The sequence below is a fragment of the Elgaria multicarinata genome, chromosome 2, assembly GCF_023053635.1.
Source record: "Elgaria multicarinata webbii isolate HBS135686 ecotype San Diego chromosome 2, rElgMul1.1.pri, whole genome shotgun sequence".
In the NCBI taxonomy this organism is placed as follows: Eukaryota; Metazoa; Chordata; class Lepidosauria; order Squamata; family Anguidae; genus Elgaria; species Elgaria multicarinata.
Window position 1 is genome coordinate 165,175,403 of NC_086172.1, and position 17,005 is coordinate 165,192,407.

Here is a 17,005-nt window from a genome sequence, read left to right on the forward strand (position 1 = left end):
CTCAGTGAGTCAACGGCTCCTTTGTTCAAGGAACTCGTACCCTAGGATTATTTTCAGTATGGCCATGGCATGCAGGAAAGAGCATCAGTGGTTGGCAAGCCTTTCTCCTTTAGGTCTCTCAGATACTAGCCTGACCTTCATAATCCCCAATTCATATTCAGTCCTGCTTACTTGTGAGTAGTCATGCTGCTTACGCTTTCTTCTAAGCAGACATGCAGAAGCTTAATATTTGGATGTTGTTTGAAAGTGCTGCTGAGTGATTCAGTCCTGCTTGCTTCAGATTAGACAGGCAGAGGCTGTCCTGCTTGCTTCTAAGTAGGCTTATAGGGTGTAACTATATTATTACATTTTGGCCCTGCCTATTCTGTCATTGACCAATGCCCACTTTGCCTTTGGCCTGCCCACAGATGGAATGCAGCCAAGACCATTCCCAGTTTGGAATTCAGCCCTCGGGGTTAAAGAAAAAAGTTTCCCCCTTCTGTTTTAGAATAATCTACTGTTGGTTACAAGGGCACTTGAGGCACCTATGGATTCTCCTTGTTCATATTTGTAATGGCAGGCTATGATCCACCCGCCCTGCTTTGTCTGTTTTTCCTGGATCATTGTGTTATATCAGGGGTGCAGAACCAGTCTGAGCTGAAGTCTGATTTCCAAAGCACTGAAACACATCTGGCAACTAGTCCAGGGATGGGCAACACGTGGCCCATGGAAACAGATTGAATTTGTACCTTTTAAGCCTCTGCCATGGTTTGCTACTGAATTTCAGCCACCAGCTACTTTTTTTGTTGTTGTTGCTACTGCTATTTCACTGGTAGGAGGTTTGGGAGGGGGGCCATGTGTATGGAAGGTTGTCCTGCTTTGACTGCAGCAAACTTTACCTGCAGTGAAGTCAGCAAACATTAAAGCCTATAGGTGGTTAGCCAGTGGGGTTCAGGCTACAACAGGTGGTCTAAATCCAGGCAGAAGTCAGAATGCAGTCAGTCAAAGAGGATCAGGCAACAGCAGGAGTTCTCAAGGTAACAAGCCAGAGGTCAAACACAGTAAGTCAGTCAAGTTCTTTATGCAGTCCAGAAGCAGGAGCATTAAGCAATCCAAAAGGTCAGGAAACGTGCACCGATCAGGACATGGTTCAGGAGGCAAGGTACACAGCACAGAGGCTGGATAGACAACATTGTTCCGATGCCAGCTGTTCTTCTTCGTGGTCTCTGTGCATCACACAAAATGGGCTCTGCGCCTGCGCGGAGTCTCGATCAGGAAAAAACTTCTATAGTTGAGGCATTTTTGGCGGGAAACCCTCCTCCATGCGCTGAGTGCGCATGCGCAAGCTGAGGGGTTCCCGCCCTGAAGCTCAGTTCTCTTTCGACCGCCATTGTGGTGACCTCGTTGGGAAAATTCTCTGTAGAAATAAAATTGTAAGAGGCGTTTTATTCTTCTCTTCTTCTTTCTATCCTTCTCATATTTCTACTTTATTATTATTATTGTTATTTTACAATTTTTTCTTTCCTATTTTTCGCGAAAAGCGAAAACGCCCGAAAGGGCACATGGCCCTCAAGGCCCTGTTCAGGAAGTGTACAAAGTGTGGAAGTAAACTTCCCCCCTCAGATGGACACTCCTTGTGCCTTTTGTGTTTGGGTGAAGCCCATATTGTCGAGACCTGTCGTTTTTGCCAAGCTTTTTCCAATCAAACACGACGACACAGGTCAGATAGGCTAAAAGCCCTCCTTTGGAGCAAAGCCTTACAATCAGTCGAAAAACCCTCGACATCGACTTCCAGCACTATGGAACCTGTTGAAACTTCCCCAAAATCTCCTTTATTGGCTCAGGAACAGCAACAGCCGGAGATACCTGTGACACCTGGGAGAAGTGTTACGCTTTCTATTGCCAAACGATTAGCAAAGAAAGCAAAAAAGGCAAAGCATACTGCCTCAAATCCGGAGGAGCGCAGGAAAAAGAGAAATAAAAAGTCTCTTTAAAAGAGTGTGCCGAACCCTACTCAGCCGTCTTCTCCTCCTCCGATGACTAATATACCAATGTCGACGGTCAATACCGTACAATCTCCCTCGACATCGAGGAATGATCCTTTGCCGCAGACTTCGGCGGCCGAGCCTTCTGCATCGATGCCGATACCGGCACAGCCTCTACCACCACCGCCGCCGCTATTGCTGTCGCCTATACCGTCACTAAGGCCACAGTCGGCACACGGCCCAAGGCTAACATCAACGACTGAAGGGGAAATAAGAGATGTATCTCCAGCCCCCATACCGCCTGGACAGGCGCGACCTGAGGACAGACGTTATAGACACAACTCCCCAGACTCCATGTTCTTGGGTCACTCAGGGAGAGGTCATTACTATTATGATAGACCACTACCATCAAGAGACCGGTCCCGTTCACCACACCGTGACAGATGGGAACGGGATCCTTACAGAGACCAATACTTCAGCAGAGACATGTATTATCAAAGACCTTATGAGGGACAATGGGGTCATTCTCCCCACACCTATTACCCCCGGCAGCCGTATTATGGGGGGCATCCACAAGCTGAACTAGTAGCTGCACCTGCCACTACCATGCCGAATCCTCAATCTAGCCTGGTCGATGCCAGCACACAACCAATGCAACCGCCTGCAACGCTACCTCCCAGTATACAGACGTCGCAACATCAACAACCACCCATTCATATGCCGGCTCCAAGAGTCGATTCTCCATCGTCACCCCACGACGACTATGAGTCTGATTCGTCATCTTCGTCCTCGGCACGACCATCCATTGCGTCCCCAGATATAGAGGTAGCTCCACAAGGGGGCATCTCTCCATCAGAGGACCTGGGCCATTTTTCGGACCAAATTATTAGAATGGCTCAAGCACTAGGTCTACAGGTCGAACAATCCGCTTCCACTATACAGGATCCAGTCTTCGACTCTATTTCATCTGATACCTCAAAACCAGTGGCCATTCCAATGCTACCAGCCTTACTGGAAACCATTAAACAGTCTTGGAAGTCACCCTCGACAGCCCCACCAACTTCTAAAAGGTTGGAAGGGATGTATAAGGTCCAGAACGCAGATGTTCAGTTCCTCTTCGAGCACCCGCCTCCAAATTCCATCGTCGTCGAGGCTGCTTAAGGCAAAAGCAGGCATCAGCATTCCTCACCTGTCGACAAAGAGGGACGTCGTTTAGACCTCCTTGCTCGCAGGTTATATACTTCCTCATCTTTAAGCCTAAAAATCACAAATCACCAAGCAGCAATGTCTGGTTACCAATTACTACTCTGGGACAAGATGGGAAAATTGATGGAGCACCTACCTAAAGACAAAAAGCAATTGGCGAGACTCTTCCACTCCGAAGCATCCCAACTGTCTCGTCAGCAGATACACACTTCCAAGCACCAGGTCGATTGTATAGCCAAAACTCTGACGGGGACCATAGCACTCCGTTGACATGCTTGGCTCCGCTCAGCGGGCCTTTCTCAAGAGGCACACTCTAGAATAGAGGACTTAACATTTGACGGCATCGGGCTTTTCAATGCCGATACCGACAACTCGCTCGATACCGTACAAAAGGCTCGAACAACTGCTCGCCGTATGGGATTCAGTCAACCCCAGCAACAATTTCAACGACGCTGGTCTCGACCACGTTCCTCATATTATACCAACAGACAACAATACCAACAAGTTCAACCTCGTCAACAACCACTACAGCAACAAGCTTTCCAGCCACGTAAGCAGTTCTCAAATTACAGAGGCAGGACAACCTCTCGCAGGAGTGACGCAGGTTTTAAACGGCGTCTTTGATTCCCTGCCTACACCTGTAAATAATCCCATTACTTTCTTTAATGATAGACTCTCCCACTATTACCATCAATGGGAGACTATCACTACCGGCACATGGGTCCTCTCTATAATACAAAGAGGATACCGCATAGAATTTAAAACCCTCCCTCTTCTCGGTAATGTGAAGATTACACCACCTATGGTACCTCTACTCCAGGAGGTCGACATGCTCCTTAGCAAAGGCGCCATCGAACCCGTTCCATGGAATCACCTTAAAAAGGGTTTCTACTCTAGGTACTTTACCGTACTGAAAAGAGATGGAGGAATTCACCCTATTTTGGATTTACGTTTGTTAAATTTACATATCACAACCAAAAAGTTTAGAATGGTTTCTTTGGCTTCTATTATCCCACTATTACTTAAAGGACAATGGTTTGCATCCATTGATCTTCGCGATGCCTACTTCCACATCGCGATGGAGGGCACATACCGAAGATATTTACGTTTTATAATTGGCCATAACATCTATCAATACAGAACTCTCCCTTTCGGCTTATCCACAGCCCCAAGGGTCTTTTCAAAATGTATGTCTACCATCTGTGCCCACCTTCATCTCAAGGGTGTAGAAGTTTTTCCCTATCTTGATGATTGGCTTATTGTAGTACCAACAAAACAACAACTTCAAAATTCGATACAAATTACTTACAGTCTATTATGTAAATTAGGCCTCTATATCAACTATGAAAAATCCCAATTAAACCCCTCACAGGTCATTCAGTTCATCGGGGGGATTCTCGATTCCGTATCCGCCCGAGCCTTCCTACCGGCCTCTCGATGCACACGCATCATCCATCTCGCTCAAACTTTTCGACGTCGACCCCACATATCGGCGTTCAAAGTACAGCAGTTATTAGGCCTTATGGCCTCCACCACGGCAGTGGTTCAATATGCCCGCCTAAAGATGCGACCACTTCAATCTTGGTTTCTAAAACACTTCAATCCTCAAAAAGACTCAAAAAAACTCTTATTGTACCCTCCGACAGGAGTAAAAGACTCTCTTGTATGGTGGACGGTAATCGACCATCTAACACAGGGAATCCCGTTCAGTCAAGAACAACCAACAAAGATACTGACAACGGATGCGTCAATGAATGGTTGGGGCGCACATTTAAGCTCCCTAACTGTCCAGGGCTTATGGTCCAAAAAGGAAGCCAGACAGCACATAAATCTTCTCGAACTTCGAGCAGTTCAAAGAGCTCTCGTTGCGTTCGAATCCCAGATTACAGGACTTTTTATACAGATAACCACAGACAATACCACAGTGGTTTCGTATCTGAACAAGGAGGGTGGCACCAAATCGGAACGTCTTCTAAAGTTGACAATGAAAATCTTCGACTGGTGCATCCCAAGACACGTCACTTTCACTGCCATCCATATTGCCGGCACCGAAAACACACTAGCCGATTTCTTAAGTCGATCCCATCATCTGGCACACAAGTGGCAACTCAGCAAGACTGTAGCCAAATCAATATTCCAAACATGGAACACGCCAGACATCGACCTTTTTGCCACAGAGACAAACAAAATCGTTTACAATTTTTGCAGCCGAGCAGGTCTTGGCAAGAGCTCCTTGGGCGACGCCTTCACACTGCAATGGACGAACGCCCTCTTTTACGCGTTTCCTCCTTTTCCCATCATACCCAGAGTGATTGCCAAGATAATAGCCAACAAGACCAATTGTATCTTGATCACTCCCTGGTGGCCGAGGCAAACGTGGTTTGCCGCACTCCTACAGTTGTCGAACAGTCGATACAGACAGCTTCCACTGTTACCAACACTGCTGACACAACAACAAGGCAAAATCAGACACCCCATTCTACAAACCCTGAGGTTAACAGCATGGAACATTCAGTTCTCCAATCTAATGTAACTTCCACTCGATTGCAAGACATCCTAGAAGCAGCTAGGAAACCATCCACTCGGAAGTCGTATACACAAAAGTGGACTACCTTTGAGAAATTTGCCAAAGATAACAATTTCAACCCTTTCTCTTCCACCATGGACCAAATTCTCACATTTTTGTTATCCCTCTCAGAAAAGGGCTTATCAACGTCTTCCATACGCGTATATCTATCAGCAATATCAGCAATCCGGTCCAATATAGAAAATTCAACTGTGTTTTCACATCCTTTATCAAAACGTTTTTTGAAAGGACTCAATAATTTAATTCCACCAATCCGTGCACGTATACCATCCTGGAGCATCTCAGTTGTACTAAATTCATTAACTTCAAAACCGTTCGAACCACTGGCCACAACAGACCTCAGGTTACTCTCCTTTAAAACGGCCTTTTTAATAGCCATTACTACGGCTCGGAGATCGAGTGAGCTTGCAGCTCTCCGTATTGATCCCCCTTATCTAATTTTCCATAGGGATAAAGCCATATTAAGGCCTGACATAGCCTTTCTGCCCAAGGTGGTTTCAGAATTCCATCTGAATCAGGACATTGTTCTTCCTGCGTTTTTTCCTTCTCCATCATCACAGATGGAAATTACCCTCCATACACTGGACGTACGAAGGACTTTAGCTTTTTATAAACTGCGTACAGAACCTTTTCGCAAGTCCCCCCGTTTGTTTGTCTCCTGTTCGGGACAACATAAGGGTATGCCTATTTCATCTCAAAGACTTGCACGATGGATCGTTGAGACTATCAAGTTGGCATACCAACTTGCCAAACTCCCTCTGGACACAAATGTCCAAGCCCATTCTACAAGGGCGATGGCCACCTCGACAGCCTTCGGCAAGGGCATCTCCATCCCTGAACTTTGCCGCGCTGCGACTTGGTCGAAGCCATCGACTTTCGTGAAGCACTATCGCTTGGACACGAGAGCGAGAGCCAACTGCTCTTTCGGGAGGGCTGTTCTTTCATCGATATTGACATAAGGACACCAACCCACCTCCGCTAAGTCAGCTCGCTAATCTCCCATTTTGTGTGATGCACAGAGACCATGAAGAAGAAATGCAGGTTGCTTACCTGTAACCGTAGTTCTTCGAGTGGTCATCTGTGCAGTCACACAACCCACCCTACCATCCCCACTTCGGTGTAATATGTATAGTACCTTATGTCTTTTCTTAATAACTTTTATATATAGGGGAAGTAACCCTAGGGATATATAGTAGCATTGTTTTTGCTAAAACTTTATTTCGGTATCGACACCTTCATCGATACTAACACCTAATACTACTGTAAGGACACTTGGTTCGGCATCGATGTCTCCATTGATACCGACAGCTTTATTTTTTACTCGGTTTCGAGACCACAATGTCGGTCTCCAGGAACTGAGCTTCAGGGCGGGAACCCCTCAGCTTGCGCATGCGCACTCAGCACATGGGAGAGGGGTTCCCGCCAAAAACGCCTCAGCTATAGAAGTTTTTTCCCGATCGAGACTCCGCACAGGCGCAGAGCCCATTTTGTGTGACTGCACAGATGACCACTCGAAGAACTACGGTTACAGGTAAGCAACCTGCATTTTTTAAGCCAAGAGCCTGCTGGACCCCACCCAGAGCTCAGTTGCAGTAATCAAAGCTCCCTTTTCAGAACCTTACTCCCAAGGACTCACTTTCTCCCAAGGAAACCTTTTGTGGAGGCCAGCACTCCTTTGCACAAGAGCCTAACTAGCCTGTTATTTGAAGGAACACTGCTCCCAGGGGTCAGAGTCCCTTTCTTTTGACAGATGGCACTGCAACCATCTTCCCTGAGGTGTTAGGCTTCTGTGGGTCTGCAGGCAACCCATGGGCTTCACATCCTCTGAGGAGGACTCCAGTGGGGGCATGAGAAAAATGGCTCTGGGGGAGGGGCACTGAAGTTGCCCACGCCTGAGCTAGTCCTTCCTCTAGGAGCTCAGAACATCCTATGTTCACTCACCAACCAAATAAATTACATTTTAAAAATAAGAGCCACAGTGCTTTGTGCAGTAATTTTTAAATGTAGCTATGTCTTTAACTAAGGTGACCATATGAAAAGGAGGACAGAGGTCATATATCTTTAACAGTTGCATAGAAAAGGGAATTTCAGCAGATGTCATTTGGTGAATTTCTCTCTTCATCACAACAGTTAGAGTTGCAGGAACCCTGCCCTCTTTTGTATCTAGTCACTCTAGTATAGCTTCTGCAGATTTAACTGTTGTGATGAAGAGGGAGTTTCAGTAGGTGCTGCATGCATATAAATGACACTTGCTGAAATTCCTATACAACTGTTAAAGATACAGGGGCCCTATCCTACTTTTCATAGGATCATTCTACTGGAGATATGAAGTCTCTGTCTCCCGTGTCTCTAAAACAAGTGACTAATGAAGCTGCTTCTGAAGAAGGTTCATTTCTGTTGGCTTTGGAAAGAAGCGCACTTTGCTTTGAGATGCAGAAGGCAGACCAAAGAGGCCAATTCTAATTGGGCTTCATCCAGAATCAATGCACATCCTCTACTAGATACTAATCACATAAATAAAATGCAGTGTACTTGCAAGACTGACGGTAGAGCAGTTGCGACTCAAATACAAATAAACAAGACAGACACTATGTAATTAGCCACTTTGAGTGCCATTTCCTGGTAGAAATGCAGGATATAAATTAAATAAATTATAAAGTTTGAGAGGAGTTCAAATACAGTTAAATAGTGGAATCTTTGGGGGTTGTTTTTGGACTTGCAAGTGTAAAAACTTAGCAGCCACTGTAAAGTAAAAGCCAATGAGCCAACGGGGGGGGGGGGGGCAATAGCAGGCAATAGAAAGCTACAGCTGAGGTTATCCAAACGGTGTAAATGATGGCTGGAATTAGTCTATTTTAGTCTTATCTGAAGTTTCATCCAAACTTTCCATAGCTCTCAGTGTAAATCACTCAAAACAGGCCCTAGAGAAGAAGAGGCAATAAGCAAAAGATAAAGATCGGGAAGAATATAGTGCATTAAAAGTGCATTAGGGTCCTGAATATTGTAAAAATATCTGCTGGGCTGCTCAGTGACTCACCAGATGTTTCCACTTGCAAGCACTCTCTGTAAAATGTATAATTGACCAATAAATAGATCATCCTCTTTCCTGGAGTCTGGTCCATTAGAAAATTGACATTCATGTTGATAAATAAATGCGTATATATGGAGATGTAAGGAGCTGGTGGGTGGGTTAAAAAAACTTGATTTCACACATGTAAGAAGCTTAAAAGGCAATGTAACAGAGCTCATCTAAAGCAAAAGGCTATATGAACCTGCTGTAAGTTTTTTGCTTGCAAATAGAAGCAGCTTAGATAAGTATAGGGGATAGCTAAGAACCAGAGTTTGGTTCTGTGGACCACGGGAAGTGGTAGTTAGGTAGCAGCGTCATTTCAAGCTTGAAAAAGAAAAAAAGTATACTGGAATAGGGACTGGGCAGCACGCTGCTGTTGCTCTCATGCCCTGCTTGTGGGTTTCCTGTGGGCAGCTCGTTGGCCACTGTGTGAACAGAATGTTGGACTAGATGGACCTGTGGTCTGATCTGGCATGGACCTTTTTATGTCCTTATGGTTGTTACTCTAATTGAAAAGTTGACAACTGCAAGGTACAACCACAGGATTCTGAGGGAGAAGTTGAGGACTTTCCCAAAAACTAGTACAGATGTGGCACACAGTTTTAGACCATTTCCATCTGACCACATTGTTTACAATGATTCTCTGCCTGCCACCATCACTGTAGGATACACACACACACACACAGAATATATATATATATATCCATAATACTCCATGCATCTGATTATGTGGGCTATACAGTCCACGAAAGCTCATGCTAGATTAAATTTGTTAAAGCTCCATCACACCGAGGGTTAATATGCTCCCTACCTTCGTTTCTCCACCCATGTTTTCATTCCTCAGTTGCTTCCTCTTTCAAAAGAGGAAGTACAGAAGGCGCACGAGGCCCATTGATTACTCTGTTCTAATGGCGCTGCTTCTCCTGCACACAGCAGGAGAGAGCAGCAATTCCGAGTTTAAAAAAACGTTGGACTTAGAGGTTTTTTTGTCACACAAGGAAGGCCAGAAGGCGCGTGGGAGGCAGACGACATCATGTGAGGGACCTGAGCAAACTCCGTGAGTGCCCAGTAACGAGCGTGCAATAAAATACTTGTCGGATGGGGCTCTTAGTGTCTTAACTGTCACAATATTTTGTGTTGTTTTTGCTGAGTGCAATCCTATGCATATTTAGACAGAAAAAAGTCCTACTTTTTTAGGACTTTTTTCTGTGTAAACATGGGTAGGATTCAGTGGAGGCTGGTGGCTCCAATTTCAGTGGGGCTACAAATTCATTTTGGGTTTCAGCCACAGTTTTAAAGGAGCTGTCTAAGGTGCTGAATCTATTTTTTGCTAGGGTTTAGCACCTTGGATAGCTCCTTTAGAATTCTGGCTGGTCCTGACTGAAATTTCTGACCTAGCATTAATTTAGGGCTAGGAACATGCTATCGTCCCCCAAACTAAAATGCTCAGGGTGACCTTGAGATGGAAAACAAAATCAGGGAGGCCTCGAAATGAGGAAGTGTTGTAATAATGGGTGAACTCAATTATCCTCACATTGACTGGTTAAATGCATATTCCAGTCATTACAAAGAGGTTACATTTCTTGATGTCCTAAATGACTGTGCCCTAGAACAGTTGATCATGGAAACGACCAGGCTGGATAGACAACAACCTGGACTCAATACTAAGTGGTGTTGCCCAGGACCTAATATGATATGTAAATATTGTTGAACCAATCGGTAACAGTGACCACAGTGCTATCAGATTCAATATATACTTAAGAGGGAAACTGCCCAGGAAGCCCAACACAGTCACATTTCATTTCAAAAGAGGAAACTTCTCTTAAAATGAGGGAACTGGTGAAAAGAGAGTTGAAAGAGGGAATCAAGAGGGTTAAATCCTTGCAAAATGCATGGAGCTTACTCAAATAGAAGCTCAACTAAGAAGTATTCCACAGGTTAGGAAAAGTAGCACCAAGTCCAAGACGTCACCAGCATGGTTAGCAAGCAGTGTCAAGAAAGCTATTGTAGAAAAGAGGGCTTCCTTCAAAAAATGGAAGTTAAATAAAAGGGAGCACAAGCTTGCACAAAGCCAATGCAAGCAAACAATGAGATGCAAAAAAGCATTTTGAGGAACACATTGTTAATAATATCAAGTCCAACAATAAAGAATTATTTAAATATATCAGAAGCAGGAAACCAGCTAGGAAAGTAGTTGGACTATTGGATGACAATGGAATTAAGGGAGTACTAAAGGAGAACAGGGAGATTGCTGAGAAGCTGAATGAACTCTTTGCATTGGTGTTCACTGTAGAAGATACAGGACAGATGCCTATGCCTGAACTGATGTTTTCAGGAAGGGAGTCTGAGGAACTGAGGCAAACAGTGGTGACAAAAGATGAAGTTCTCATCCTTATTGACAAATTAAAAGCAAATAAATCACCAGGCCTAGATGGTATCCACCCTAAAGTTTTCAAAGAAATATGAAATTGTGGACCTTCTGACAAAAATATGCAACATAACCCTAAGCTCAGCCTCTGTACCAGAGGACTTTTTAAAAAAGGGATCAAGGGGGGATCTGGGAAATTACAGGCTGGTTAGCTTGACTTCTGTTCCAGGTAAATTGGTTGAAAGCATTATTCCGGGTGAAGTATAAAGTGTTGGTTATTACCTTTAAAGTCCTACATGTTTTGGGTCCAGGCTACCTGCAGGATTGCCTTCTCTTGTACAATCCGCCCCACACACTCAGGTCCTCTGGGAAGAATCTACTTCAGCAAGCAAAAACTAGATTAACAACTGTTACCCAGAGGACCTTCTCTTCTGCTGCTCCCAGACTGTGGAATGGCCTGCCAGAGGAGATTCGTCAACTTGACAGTCTTTTAGCATTTAAAAAAGCATTAAAGAATGATCTATTCCGGCAGGCCTATCTAGTGAAATTTTAGAATGTTTTTAGGATGTTTTAATCATGTATACTATGGTTTTAATAAGTTTTTATGTGTTTTATATTCACTGTTGTTCCCTGCCTTGATCCAAGTGGAGAGGTGGGTAAGAAATTTATTATTATTATTATTATTATTATTATTATTATTATTATTATTATTAAAGAAAAATTAGTAAGCATATAGAAGGGCATGTCCTGCTGAAGAAGAATCAACATGGCTTCCACAAAGGCAAGTCCTGTCTCACAAAACTTCTAGAATTCTTTGAGAGTGTCAACAAACATGTAGACAGGGTGATGTGGTGGACATTGTTTACTTGGACTTCCAGAAGGCTTTTGATAAAGTCCCTCACCAAAGACTTCTGAACAAACTTAGCAGTCATGGAATAAGAGGAGATGTCCTCTTATGGATCAGTAACTGGGGTGATTCCACACGTCGTACTGAGGGCGCTTCCATGCGCCCCCAGTGCGACCCCCAAGTGATCGTGTAGCTTGCCTGGAGAAGAGATAAGGAAGAGGCGTCCTTGCTGCTGCCGCCGCCGCCGCCACCCACCTACTTCCTCGCCGGCCGGGTCGGAGAGCTCGATGGAAGAAGTCCCCGCCTTCTTCCGCCGAGCTCTCCGACCCGGCCGGCGAGGAGGTAGGTGGGTGGCGGCGGCGGCAAGGACGCCTCTTCCTCGTCTCTTCTCCAGGCAAGCTACACAATCGCTTTGGGGTCGCACTGGGGGCGCATGGAAGTGCCCTCAGTACGACATGTAGAATCCCCCCTGGTTAACAAACAGAAAGTGGAGAGTAGGAATAAATGGTCAATTCTCCCAATGGAGGGAAGTAAATAGTGCAGTCCCACAGAGATTAGTATTGTGACCAATTCTTTTTAACTTGTTCATTAATGATCTGGAATTAGGAGTGAGCAATGAAGTGGCCAAGTTTGCTGATGACACCAAATTATTTAAGGTTGTTAAAAAACAAAAGGATTGTGAAGAGCTCCAAAAGGATCTCTCCAAACAGGGAGAGTGGGCATCCAAATGGCAGATGCAATTCAATGTAAGCAAGTGTAAGGTGATGCATGTTGGGGGCACGGGAATCCCATCTTCAAGTATAACCTGATGGGATCTGAGCTGGCAGTGACTGAACAAGAAAGAGATCTTGAGGTTGTGGTGGACAGCTTGATGAAAATGTCCGCCCAGTGTGCAGCCGCTGTAAAGAAGGCAAACTCCATGTTAGGCATTATAAGAAAAAGAATTGAGAATAAAACGGCCAGTATCATATTACCTTTATACAAATCTATGGTGTGACCACACTGTGTACCACACCTGTGTACTGTGTACCACACAGTAGAATACTGTGTACCACACCTAAAAAAAAGATAGAGCTGGAAAAAGTGTGGGAAAGTGCAACTAAAATGATCAAGGGGCTGGAGCATCTCCCCTTTGAGGGAAGGTTACAACAGCTGAGATTGTTTAGCTTTGAAAAAAGGAGGCTAAGGGGAGACATGGTAGAGGTGTATAAAATAATGCATGGTATAGAGAATGTGGATAGGGAGACATTTTTCTCCCTCTCTCAAAATATTGGAACCCAGGGTCATCCCATGAAGCTCATTTGTCAAATAAAAGGAAGTACTTCTTCACACAGAGCATAGTTAAATGATGGAACTCACAAATGATGGAACTCACTACCACAAGACGTAGTGATGGCCACTAATTTGGATGGTTTTAAAAGGGGGTTGGATAAATTCCTAGAGGAGAAGGCTATCAATAGCTACTAGCCCTAATGGTTATGTGCTACCTCTAGTATCTTAGGCGATAAGCCTATGTGCACCAGTTGCTGGGAAAGTGTGTGGGAAGGTGCTGTTGCACCATGTCCTGTTTTGTTGGTCCTTGGCCAAGAACTGGTTGGCCACTGTGTGAACAGAGTGCTGGACTAGATGGAGCCTTGGTCTGATACAGCATGGCACTTCTTACGTTCTTAAACCCAGAATGGATTCACAGCCCCATGGGAAATGAAGCCACCGACCTCCACAGGGCGGATTGCACCTTAACACGGCTACCTTCGAGAGCTAGATCCTTGGCATGCTTGTTCCGAAATCTAATTAGTACAATGGCATTTACTCCAAAGTAAGGTTATAAAACTCTGAGTGGGTTATCGATGCTAAAGGGTAGTACTACTATACAGCGGCGGTCATTGCAAAGATGTCTGAAATGCTTCAGCCTCAGTGTCCTGCAATGCGCCTCGGCAGCGAAAAGTTAAAGCAGCCAATGGACAAAGAGTTACCCTGCACGCTCCAGTGGCAGCCTCCAAACTGTCTCCTAAATGGGCACTCTTCATTGCTCAGGGGGAAACAGTCGCAGTGATTTGTGGAGTTGGTAGTCTTCCCCCACCCCCCGGCCTGGTCTTCGAGTTCGTGAACACTATCTCCCGAGAAGCTTTGCGGTCACAGGCTTGCAAATCCTTAACTTGTATCAGTTCATATTTGCTACTTGGAAGTCCCATAGAATTCCATGGGGATACTTGCTCTATTTATCTATCTCCCCGCCTTTTATTATAGAAGACGTGTTGTTGTTTTCTTGTAAGCAGTTTTCTAAGGGGTGCTCACACAAAAATTAAAATGTTCATCATCATCATTATTATCCCCGACTTACATGGTGAGAGGATAATTTTGTGTTCTGAACAGGACAATATGCAATACTAACATGATTCTGTCGGTTTTTAATTTAATTTACAGTGCAATTCGAATTTCAATCCATGTCTATAGTCAGGGCCGGTGCCAGACTATTTTGCACACTAGGCAAGGTGAGCTACTTTCACACACACACACCCAAAATGCCAACTTTGATTTTTAAGAACATGTGTTTCCTGGAAAAAATAAGAAGCACAAAACTTGAAACTGCTAAATTTATTTTAAAGTGCAAGAAATATGTCATGCCAATTATAGCAAACAAATTGGAAAGGAGCGTCTATGGGTCTAAAATGCATTATTTAATAGGAATACCACCTCCAAATCATCCCCCCAACTCGCACACACACACACACACACTCAGCATCACTCACTCCAAACAAACACACGCATGAACACATGCATTCACTCAAAGACCCCCTGCACCCCATTCACCCATACATTCTCTCTCTTCTGAGCGCGTTCCAGAAGTCCGACCGTGGAGCTGCCCCACCGGATCCCCAGCGTCCCTGGCTTCGCTTCGGCTGGGCAGGTGCGGGGTGCCATCTGGCCCACCCAGGCCCAGCTGAATCCTCAGGCCAGCTCACAGCCAACGCGCCTGAGTGCTGTGCTGTGCCCGGCGCCCCTCTTAGCTTGGCGCTCTAGGCAGCCGCCTGAGTGGCCTCTATGGTAGCACCGGCCCTGTCTATAGTTCCCATTGAGCTTAATGGAGCTTACTCCTAGATAAGTGGGAATTAATTTGCAGCCCAAGGGTACAAGCCTATGGATGGTTGGCTGGGGAATGCTGGGAGTTGTAGGCAACGATAAATAGGGATGTGTCCTCAACTCAGTAGTACGCAAGGAACTCAAGGCGGCAAACATGATTTCCCCTTCTCTCCTCCGTTTTCTCCTCATAACAATCTTCTGAGGCAAATCAGGCTGAAAGATGGTGAATGACCCAGGAACACCCGTAGCTGAGACTCGTAGCTCCGAGCTCAGTGGGATGGTGAATCCCCTCAGAGTTTCAGTCAGAACTCTAAAAAGCTATCCAAGGTGCTGTGCACCTGTTCTGACAGTAATCCGGAGCAGATTCACCACCCCACTGACATCGGAGCCACCAGCCTCCACTGGTCACCCAGAAAGTTTGATGGCTGAGCGGGATTTTGAACCCAGCTCTTTCCTGCCTTAGCGCTAGAGTCTCGTGACACTGGCACCTTAAAACTAGATACGTATATTCCATGAAAACTTTAGCCAAAATTAAATTTGTTAATCTTTTGGGTGCCACAAGAGTCTCTGTTACTTTTGCTACAAAATGCTTATCAAAGCTACCCCTCTGGAAATTGTGCTCTGATTTGGTGTTGCTCAGCTGTTGGAAATTGGTTGATTGTTTAACAATTGGTTTTAGATATATGTTGTCTCTGTGTTTATATTTTTGTGTGTGTGTAAATGATTTTGCACTTTGTATAACGTATTTTAATGGTTTTTAATCTTTGTGAACTGCCCAGAGAACTTCGACTGTGGGGTGGTATAGAAATATAATAAATGAAATGAAAATGAAATCAAAGAGGAGGCACACTAACAGCAGCAGCAGCACACCAACAACAAACGAAAACAGTGTTTAAAATTGCAGCGTGAGGGTTTTAGGACTTGAACTACAATTCCTTTTTAAAAAAAATTAATTGAATTTTACATTTGTAACAAAAGGATGTAACATCCAATCATAACAATTCCCATAGCCCTCTTGGGTCGCCTTTTAGGCAGCTATGAGATAGATGCACGTTGGGATTTATAGTCTCTCAGACCGGGGCTGTCGTCAGCTGGGCTGATTCCCGACTACATTTCCCAGGATTCTCCGGGGTGGGGCTGTCAGTGGCAGGCAGTGGTTAAAGAACGGCGAAGCGGGCGCGGCGGACTCAGTGCTAAGTCACAGAACTCCGCGGTCAGGAAGGCCGGGCCAAGCTGCGACTATCTCTGCTGGGTTTGGCCGCGGGGGAATCGCACCAGCCATGTCCGATCCAGGAGGAGGAGGAGGAGGTGGAGGCGGGGAGGACGGCGGGCTGGAAGTGACCGGCTCGGCGGTGCAGAATGTGGCGGACGTGTCGGTGCTGCAGAAGCACCTGCGCAAACTGGTGCCGCTGCTGCTGGAGGATGGCGGGGAGGCCCCGGCCGCGCTCGAGGCGGCGCTGGAGGAGAAAGGCGCCGTGGAGCAGATGCGCAAGTTTCTCTCGGACCCGCAAGTCCACGCCGTGCTGGTCGAGCGCTCCACCCTTAAGGGTGAGTTACCCGCCGCGCCCGGCAGCCCCAGCCTAGTAGGCAGCTGGGGCTGCTCGGGGGTTGAGCGCTTTCGCTCCCGAGGCAGTGTGGCAAAAATGGAAGGAAGGAAGGAAGGAGGAAGGAAGGAAGGGTGGGTGGGAATGGCCGGGCCTCGCTCGGCGCTCCGGTCGCGGCTTGAGACAAACAAGGGAGGAGCCGGGAGGGGGGGAGAAGAAGGAGAACGGGGAGGGGTGTGGCCGCTGGAGGAGGAGGAGGAGGCGGCTGTCAAAATGGCGGCGGTGCTCGTTGCGGCTTTGTCTGCAATATCCTGACAGAACCCGATGGCCTCCGGGGT

General features: G+C 45.8%; 1 protein-coding gene across 1 annotated transcript in view; it reads left to right on the forward strand.

Annotated features, from left to right (window-relative positions):
• The first annotated feature begins 16,275 nt into the window (after positions 1-16,275).
• The window catches only part of DYNC1H1 (dynein cytoplasmic 1 heavy chain 1), a 65,438-nt gene continuing 64,708 nt past the window's right edge, over positions 16,276-17,005 (forward strand). The window contains exon 1 of the mRNA XM_063118066.1: positions 16,276-16,671. Within this exon, the coding sequence (XP_062974136.1) occupies positions 16,404-16,671 (268 nt within the window). The 5' untranslated portion in view covers positions 16,276-16,403. The remainder of the gene's footprint in view (positions 16,672-17,005) is intronic.